Genomic DNA, 10,540 nt, shown 5'->3' on the forward strand with positions numbered 1-10,540 from the left:
TTCGTAATAGTTAACGAGTAATTAATTATTAAAAATCGTTGTCTTAGGCCGGCCTACCGCCCAATTCGAGCGCGTGGCAAGATGTGACCGCCCGGCGATCGATATTGCTATGCGCACGTCTCGCCACGCGCTCGAATTGGGCGGTCTAAGACAACGATTTTTAATAATTAATTACTCGTTAACTATTACGAAAATTGCAAAATGGTACAGGACTTTTCCGTTCATCTCGATCCGTTCTACCTTCTCAAAAATTTGGCCGGATATGGAAAGACTCACCCTGTATAGTAGGACCGAAGACAGTAAAAGAGGTCGAACTGCAAGTACAGAATTTACTCCTACTTTAAAACTGATAGTGTCGAAAATTTCTACTTTGGCCAATTTAGTATTAAAGTGGGTCCTTTTAAGTAGACGGTAAAGCAAATTTTTAGAATTAAAGAGTCAAGGGAGGGAGTAAAAAATATAATGTCATCAAAGTAGGTTATCGCTGGTCTATGTATAGATCAGCTAAGTAGGTGTAAATTATCCTTAGAAGTGTCAAAATAGTACCAAAATTTCGACTCGGGATAGCCAATCAACTTGCGGCTATTCCACAAAAGCTGCAAGTTGATTGGCTACACATTTCTCGAAACTAGAACTTGGACCAAGCTCTAGCACCGTGGACGCAGGCCTTTGCGGAATATCCGCTGCGAATATTCGACGCATCTGACAGGAAATCGAAATAATTTTATAAATGGTTTAACATAATTGGCCGGGGCCACAATTGGAGTGCGTCTCGCCGGCGTTTCGTTATAATTTCACATTAATTTCCGCGCGACACCGTGATGCCACCCGTTTCGCTCGGGTTTTTTTTTTAATCGTCTGACGCGGCCGCACGAAACCAAAAGCGAACGGTAGATTTTTGCAGATTTACATTTTTTACGCATTTGTCAAACCGAAAGAAGTAGCGGCTTCTTTCTGTCTCCCTCTTTCTCCTTTCTTCCCATTCTCGCTTGCCGAAAACGCAAACGCGCAATAATTTAAACAACAAACGGCACATTAATCTCTCGTGTACACACACAAATTATAGTCAGATATGTAAATTACATTATTGCCGCGTGGCGTCTACGTTCGCGCGGCTATCACGCGCGCCGAATCTATGATTTAATTTATTTATCGGTAGATCGAATTGAAATTAATCGATGAGATTTTCGCACGTTACGTCATGCTAAAAGATTACCCGTAATTCGACTGCTACATTAGTGAAAGATGATTTTATACGTATTAATTATTCCTTTTGGACTGATCGGGAGAGAATCTCCATCGCTAGAGATTCAATAAAAAGTGGATTAATATATGTAATTCGAGACTTCAACCACCATCTTTTTCGCGCTAGACTTCGCACTAGTTTCCATCTTTGTGTCGAATTTCTTTATAATTCTTTAGTTTCTACAATAAATGTTATTTTCCTAAGTGCGATGTCGTTATTTAAAAAAAATGGTTTAACAAACAAATAAATATTACATTGACATTTGTGATATTTGCTACTGCAGTGGCATGAAATAAACGGCAGACTGAACTTTCTCTTCGGTAAATGAGTCAACTATTTAAATCATTATTAATGTCTCGCGCGTAGAAAATTGATGTGATTACAAGATAATGCTAGATTAATACGCGTCCCTGGAGGTAGAGCTCGAGTGTGCTCGAAACGTTTCCAAGTTTTCCGCGGGGACGGACGCGCGGTGCGGTAGAATGAAGTGGGCACGGTTTGATTAAGGAGGGCTCGGAGACGTTTGCAAAAAGTGATGGTGTCCCGAGACGACAGTGGATGACGAGGAGCCAGCGAGAAGAAGAAGGGAGAAGACGAAGAAAAAGGGACGGGATGGGAAGAGGTTGGGCAAGAGAGACGCTTTGAGCCTCGGTGAAGGACCGAGGGATGACAGGGGGTACCAGACGGGGCCCAGATTCCGCGACCGAGACATGTATACAGTTCGTGAGCGACAATAACACACTTTTGATGTTCTCTAAATATGGCGTGTGTGTACGTAATTGTATATAATCGTAATAAAAAAGTAGATTACTATTTATAACGCACGAAAGTTGCGGAGAAAACGCAATCAGTCTCGTTTCTTTCGAATATGATGAATGTCACACTAACGATCTTACTCTGGTCGCTTGAGATAACATTTGAATGTGTAAGGAGAAAATAACAAACTTTTCACATTAAGTCTCGAGAGAGGATCAATCAATTTCGCACAATCTTGCGGAATAAATGTTGTGCGATCCCAATAATACAATGAACAAGTGCATTTTTTAATAAATATCATACATCGCTTATTAAGAAAATTAAAATAAAGCAAGAGGAAGCGGAAGTCGAGAGGGAGGTGTGTGTGTGTGTGTGTGTACGTGTTAAAATGTTAAAGAGTAAGATATGTAGAATAAGTTAGAATAAGTTTAGGTATAGGTAAGTCTGAATGTAAGAAGATTGTAACTCTAAGGGGAACAATGAAGCTAATTCTATTCTATTCTATACATCGCTTATTTCTATTTAATTGATGTGCGAGAACTAAATGGCGCTGCTTAAATCAATTGTGTTTTATATGTATAAATAAATGTGATTTAATTATTCAGTTAAGAAAATTAGTGAGAGATCGAAAGGAAACTTGGGGTCCCTTCAAATTTCCGCTGTCAAATAATTGTATAGAATGCAGGAAATATTCTAATTTAATATATGCATGTTGTTCTGGCAGTGTCGCCATTTTATTCCATCATAGCCTGTTCTTCCGCGATAATTTCGTGCGAGAACGAGATTTGACGAGAAGCGGAAAGCAGGAGAAGAATCAAAGTAAAAAAAAAAGGGGGATTCTCCGAGGGATCCAGGAAGGTCGATCGAGGAAGAAGTGGTTAAGGTTAGCGAGAGAAGAACACGGGCTAGGAAAAGAGGCAGGCAGGAGGAGAGAGAACAGGCATGGGACAAGGGGACCAGATATAAGAGGCCAGAAGGGGCAAATTCCGCAACCAATAAAGAGCGGCCCTTTTTCATGGAGTCTAGAGCTCCTCAAGCAAGAGTTTGGATACCGTTCGCCATGTCCAGACTAATTATAGTGCACTTTTCGAAATCAATTTACTATGCAGTTAATACACAAATGAATTTAATTCAACAGCAGCTGCGCTCGGCATTGCAAATCCGAGGCGTCGGAGTGCCCTTCCTCCCCTTCTATCTCATTCTCCTCTCTCGCTCGCTCGAATGCAAAAGAGCAGTCCGGCGCCTCGGACTTGCAATGCAGAACGCAGCTATTCTATATGTGCATAAATATTATTATCGCCGTAACAAAGAAATTTGTAAAAAAGAATAATATACGGATTAACAAAGAATTGTCTAAGCCGTGACCAATCTCTCACTTGAACAACTCCGATGGAGCCCCGAAACTGTCGATCAGCTATAAACCGGATCTGACAGTCTTCTCTTTCTCTCCTACCTTCTCTCTTCTGCCTCTTAGGATAGAACAGTGGGCGCGAGCACGCGGCGGGCAAAGCGAGGTCTTTAGAAGAATTTCAGCCATTACATGTCACGAGGATAATTTTTGCGATTGTCTCCGACGGGGTCCCGGCGGAGCACGGCCCGGTGCCGGTGGTCGGGGTCCCTCTTCGGGCTTCGTTAAACGCCCGGGCCCCGGGCCTGACTCGCGTTTTTTATCGCCACGAATCGTTTCGACCGGATCGCGTAATGAATTATAAGGCGGGACGCGCGATGCACTCCGCGCGTCACCGTGCACGCCTCGCGATAGCGCGCGCCTAGGCATCTCGGGAAGGAGGGTGCCGAATAAAGGTGCGGACACCTTTCGACTGACTTGATTTAAGTTCTTCTAATGCCAAAGGGCGAAGGGATAATCTCTAAATAAAATATATTTCTAGAATACATTTTTTTTGTCGTTCTCTAAAAACGCATAAGCTTTTCTGCATTTGCGTTAACGAAAGAATATAGAGGAGAGTCCGATATTATGGGATCGGCTTCTAATATGAGATGGCGGGGTATTTGCTAAATTAATAGGCATCGTCAGTTGACTCCACCATGAATTTATTGCCCTTGGAGCGAAATCTGTTTAGCGGAAAATTCATTGTTAGATCGGGTAACTGTTGTGAATAAAGATTTGCGACGAAATTCTGATGCTGAAAACCTGCTATCTCATATTAAAAGCCTATCGCTTAGAGGACTTTCCTCTACTAATCTGTTAATCAAGGTGTAACCGTTGTATATTGAATGGTTCCAAAAGCGAGCATTTAAAGATTAAGTCTATTTCATGGTCTCGTCGGTCAGAAATTCTGATTGAAATCTCGAGCTTCTTTACGATAGTTGCGCGATTTATCACACTATTCTCTCTGCCCTCTTCCCCCCCTTCCCCCCCCCCCCGGCGTTCTCTCGCTCTGACGCAACCGATCCGTGCACGGGTCAATTTTTCTCGCAGCATTTCGCAATCACGCAGAAACGAATTCGATCTTTTTCACCGAGGCGAAGGACGGGTGTGCCATTGTTGCATGCACGTGCAGGGCGAGTGTGTGAGCAATCCGCATGGCGGGTCGCCAGGCAATCGTAGATTTATCTTCCGAGTGATGCCTGCGCGGGTACGCAATAGCGCAACATTGTTCTGCCCGAGATCGCTCGTTACGATAGACAGCGCTGACTTATGCGTACGGCATTATAACCGTACACCCCGGCTTTCCTCGTCCCGCCGGCGTTTTCGCCTGATTACCGGCCATTAATTGAAAAATATCAGATCCGTCCGCGACCCTTTACCCACGCCCCGCGAAACTGTCCGGCGCGTTGCGTGCGGCTTGCACGACTAATTTTTCATTTACGTCGACTCTTGTCGTCGGTTCAAGAGGATCCCTCAGCCATCTTTTTTTACCGACACAGTCAAATACAGTTTTTCCGCTTGTAATTCTTTTTATTAGCTTTCACGCACAAAATAATACCAGCACAAGTCGCGGATCGCATAGCACAACATTTTCATACCTAAAACACTCGGTTTAGAAGTCTAATAAAAAAGATATTGGCATTTGAAAGTTTCAATTTGTTGTTTCTAACTAAATTTGAAATCGGCTTTGTAAAATTGCAAAATTCTTCCACGCGATTAAAGTACGCACGAAGACAAAACCAGGGACAGTCGACTTTATATAAAAAAAGAAGAGAAATTAGAAATATCACTTTATAAATGATTCAGGGTAGCTAAAACTCAATCACGTACGACTGTCCCTGGTTTTGCGTACTTTATGCGTACTTTAGTCGTGTGGATGAATTTTGCAATTTTATGAAGCCAATTTCAAATTTAGCTAGAACTACGAATTGAAACTTTCAAATGCCAATGCGGTCCGCAACTTATCCTGGTATTATTTTGTGCATAAAAGCTAATAAAAAGAATTACAGGCGGAAAAACTATATTTGACTGTGTCGGTAAAAAAGATGGCTGAGGGGATCCTCCGCGACATCTTCCTTACTGTTCTAAAAAGAAAATGTTTCTTTCGTAAATTACGTAAAATCGTTCTCGAATTAAATTAATGAATTTCCCGCGCTCTCTAAAAGTCAATCGGTGGATTATCACTGAAATCGGTGACCGTTCACTGTTTTCAGTGATAATTCACAGATCGAATTTTAGAGACTGCGTTCTCTATCTAGATACCTAATTGTAAACCGAAAAAAAAATTTCTGCGCTATTAGGTAGAACAAATTTCTTCTCCTAGATTGGACAGATCTCACGCTGCACCGTGTCGTGTTGCCCGGCTCGATTCCGTTAGAGATTGATTGCCTTTAAATTGACCGGTAATTGGTCTCGCGGCAATAACGATATCCCGTACAAATACACCCATAAATTAATTCATCGCTGTGATTACTTAGCTTCCCCCCCCTCCCCCCCTCTCTCTCTCTCTTTCTTTCGCGAGCCTTTATCCTTCAAGACGATTCGTTATTCGCGCAACGATCCTTTGAGCGAGGAGAAATTAGCCAACGTCGCGCCGACGTTCGTACGACGACCAAATTCCATCACGAGCACCGGGTTATTATTTAACCACGAGGAGAATCGTGGATATGAAGCAATAGGTTACAGTTATAGTAGGAAGTTGTCGGCGACCTTTCGGCACGGGGACGTGTCTAATGCATTATCGGCTTGACCCCTCGCGCTCGCACCGAGCATTCCGATACTCGGGAACAATCGCCCGCTCTTCGTTCTGGTGGATCACTGCGGTGTTCGCCGAGACTCCCCTGCCGATGGCTACGAATGCCATTTTCGATACTTCGCGATGCTTTCAGAGAGAGTGGCCGCTACGTATTCTTACGCTAGTCCAGTTATTTATTTCGCTTTCGCGAAAGAGATCGCAGCGGTCGATCGACACCGCGGGAATGAGATTCTACCGAACATGGCTCGTGATTTTAAAAGCAGCCGCTGTGTAAGAAAGTAATCAACGTGAGCAATATAAGAAATTATCGATACTATCGTCACACGGAGAAAAAGCGTAGCTGCCGTAGCTAAACGTGTAACTAAATTCCAATTGTAAAATATGGACAGCTAATATTTAAGATTGGTTTCTTCGAATTGCCAGTATAATAATAAAATTCCAAATTTCATTCGACCACAGCTGGCCACGTTTGTAAATTAACCGGCCAATGCTGAAAATTTATTGCGAAAAATACTTCAGCTAGAGTTTGAACCTGGACTTCCCTTAGTTTCTAGGCGAGCTTCTCACCAATTCGACTACTGAGGCATGTGTTTTTCGTGATAAATTTTCTGTATTGACCGGTTAACTAACAAATGTGGCCAGCTGTGGTCAAATGAAATTTGGAAGCTAATATTTAGTTGCGACAGCTAATATTTTGCTACTGTGCCTATTGTATTAGATGTTACAGCAAACGTATATTTTAATATATTAATATAATTGACTATGTTCGAGGTAATAATACTTAAAAATCGCGTATCAACAGTTCTGTGTACTGCCGACAATCGGAGCACAGTTTAAAGTCGAAAAATAGACGCGAAGATAACATCTTTGTACTGTTATTGCGATAAATATACCACACGCCTCAGTGGTCGAATTGGTGAGACGCCCGTCTAGAGTGTAGGGAAGTGTCCAGGTTCAAACCCTGGCTGAGGTAATGTGTTTCGCAATAAATTTTCTGTATTATTAAAAATGCCAGATATGCACAAGAAAATACTGAAGTTAATATAATTGATCGTCAATTTTTCATAGTAATATACAATATCGCGTTGCGCGCCTCCTACTTTACAACATAATGTTGTGAGGAGGAATATGTATTTTTAACGTAATTTATTTTCTCCGTGTAGGGAACGTATCTCTTAACACGCCACGTCGCTCAAATCTCGCGCAATCACCTGTATATGAAGCACGATGTCCCGGTGCTGCAGGCCGTCGTCGGCGCGCACCTTGAGCACGTATCTCTCCTTCGTCTCCCTGTCGAGGGCCTCGGCGAGGCTCAGCTGGCCGGTGGTCGGATGCAGCTTAAATTGGCCCTGCGTCCCATCATTGTCCGCGGACTCGGCGCGATCGCCGGGACGATGATGATTCGGCACCAGGGTATAAGTCAGAGTACCGATGGTGTCCGGGTCGTGGGCCTTGAGTACCGTGATGACAGTGCTGGGCAGCGCCTCCTCGGAGATTTCGAAGTTCCACTGGCCCGGGTCCCACGTCGGCGCCACGTCGTTCTTGTCCAACACCGTCACGCGTACCTGCGGCAAGAAAAGAGTATGACGATTAGAAGTGGCTCGCCGGGGTCATCGGGGTCATTCGGGCCGGATCGTATCTGACTGGATTGAGTCGTCAGTGACTTGACGATACCGACAACGTTGTCAGAGAAATGTTTCGGGAAAACATTACGCTGGGAAAGCCTCGTGTTTCTCGATCAAAGCGACCTGGGTCGCTCCCGCGAGATCAATTGTCTCGGTTGTCGTAAAAATTCCCGGGCACTTGTATAATTAAGGGCCCGAGCAGAAAAATTGTCGTAGACGTATATGTCGCGATGCGACGAATGCGACGTACGTCTACAACAATTCGTTGGCTTCCGACACCGACTTAAGTCTTACGGCAGAACCGTAAACAGTTACGACAGTCTTTCTGCTCAGGCCCTAAAACCGCAGGAAAGAGGAAGAAAGTAATTAATTTCTCCTCGATGTAATAATTCCTACCGCGGACTGAAAAAAAGTGGATACCATATGTATCTTTATACGTATCGTATATCGTAATTTGTAGTTTCGTTTCCGCCGAAGGAACTTTGTTTTTTCTTTCTTCGAACATCTGATACGTTTTCGAAACGAGATTTATGTAACAATTATATATACAGAGCGGAAGAGAAAAATGTAAGAGCTTAATTTTGAAATACGTCGAGAGCTATATATTCGATACGAGAATTCGCGACGATTCGGCTAACGCCGGAGACGTAATTACGTGTAAAGCCGAAGGGAACATACGAAGGCCGTTGCGGAGCCGAAGTCACGGTATGCATGCGAAGACTCGTGAGAAAGTTAGTTTTTCGATCCCGCTCGTGCATGTCTCATTTCATTAAATTCTCAGTCACGTCAGCAGCTCCAAGGTTTATACGACTACCAGCAGCCAGTATATCGAAAACGGCGAGAGGTGCGGTAGACTATTGGAAAAGCATAATACGGGAATAACAGTACCGAAGTGATAAATCAATTGCTATGTATTTAATCACGATACTGGTTTCCCATGTGCGAACCGTGTCAATTCTCTGTACGAAGGTTCAAATACAGTCAGGTGACAATCCTGGTTGCAGCGTGACGATAAATAAAGATTGCCGCCTATTAAGATGTAGTCATATAGAGGAAATTATATCTACGGGCGTTTGCACGTAGGAAAATTTACACAACAAAATATGTACGCGCAAACAGTACAGCATATTTGTTTAATAACAAGTTGTATAGTAAAAGCATTTATAATGTAATAACCCGTGCAGCACGCATATCTAAAAGACATATTTAAGACGTCATTAAGTTGTCTTTTAAACATATATGTCTAAAAGACGACTTACAGACGTCTTAAAGATGTCTCTTAGCTATACGTGTTGTTTGGCAAGTTTTGACGCCAAATGCAAATTGGATGTGCAAACGAATTTCAGCATATTTGTAAAACTTATGTTTCTAAATACACGCATTGCTCTATAACTGTAATTATATATATTTTTTACGATACATGTATATATTATATACAAATGTGCCCCGAAGAAGTCGCAAAGCCTACCCGTGCAGATGCATCGGCCAGGAATCCGCCGCTGCTTGCCATGTAAATTCATAAATTGGGATATCAGTGATCCAGACAGCACCAACGCCTACAGAGGGTTCCTAATCCCGATATTTACGTAATTGATGAACGCGTCTCAATATACCCTAGCGGCGTGCGCGCGCGCGCGCCGTTGCGGAATCAGCGGACTCGATTAAAATACTTTCTCGCGTGAGTCACTTCTCTCGCGGAAGAGAGGTGTAAATTGTTTTTCCTTTACAGCTACCCCGACGTAACCTCGGCCGTGGTAATCCTTGTGTACACATAATCCGGACCGACGAATAAATACGCGGACATTTCTCAGGCAGGGAGCCTTTTATGTAACAGGCGATCCGCGAAGGCACGCATCTGTCTTCTTAGTAATTAGTCGACCCCCCCTCCTTCCCACCCTGTCATTGATGGAGTGGTTACCATCGATTATTGCTCTCGGATGTCCAGGCGCGCCGGTTGCCGTCGTCGTCGGTGAAACAACGTTTCGGTATGACGAAACAAAAGTCGGGACTCTCGGGGCCCGAGCCTGAAGAGCCGGGTGGCGGATTAAGCGAGAATAAATAGTCGCGGTCCCCCGTGCCTGCCGCCGCTATAAATCGCCGTGTAACCCAGATGCGCCGATCTCCGCCTGGATGAATGCACTTGCGCAACTTGCGCGCGATCGACGCGTGTCGCGTTCGTAGGCGATCCCGGCCGACGATCGGTATATCATTCGCAGTGTTATTAGAGTTGCGCCATCACGCTCACAATAGAGCACGAGAGGAAGATCGGCTTTGCAGCGCCAAGAATTAATTATTATTGTCTGTGCTAAAAGAAACACGGGACCTTTACAGCACTTTTCAGTAGAGAAAAGTTCCCTATTACGAGACAGGTTCCCAGTATGAAATAGCGGGTTTTCAACATCCAACCTCACGAGTCTTTTTCGCAACGATGACACGCATGTCTAACAAATGAATTTTCACCAGGACAGATTTCACTCCGGGGGCAATAAAATTCACGGGGGAACCAAATGCTGCATATTAATTTGACGGAAACCCTGCTATCTCATATTAGAAACCTACCTCATAATAGGGGGACTCTCCTCTACTGCTCTATTCTGTCGGATAATCTTAGCAACGATTAAAGAATCTTTCCTCCATAAACGTTCGCCGATCAGTGGCCGAAACAACAACGAACGGTTTATCCGTTTCTCAAATCACACTTCCGGGCTCTCCTCTTCCCCCCCCCCCCAGACAAATGCGTATCTTCCGTACCAAATCCGACGTTAAAT

General features: G+C 43.8%; 1 protein-coding gene across 1 annotated transcript in view; it reads right to left on the minus strand.

The window, feature by feature from the left end:
• LOC105560608 (cadherin-related tumor suppressor) overlaps window positions 1-10,540 on the minus strand; it is a 121,815-nt gene that overhangs the window by 28,558 nt on the left and 82,717 nt on the right. Inside the window, 1 exon segment of the mRNA XM_012009855.1 lies at window positions 7,359-7,712. Within this exon segment, the coding sequence (XP_011865245.1) occupies window positions 7,359-7,712 (354 nt within the window).

The sequence above is a fragment of the Vollenhovia emeryi genome, unplaced genomic scaffold, assembly GCF_000949405.1.
Source record: "Vollenhovia emeryi isolate VEMERY1.0 unplaced genomic scaffold, V.emery_V1.0 DF939227.1, whole genome shotgun sequence".
NCBI lineage: Eukaryota > Metazoa > Arthropoda > Insecta > Hymenoptera > Formicidae > Vollenhovia > Vollenhovia emeryi.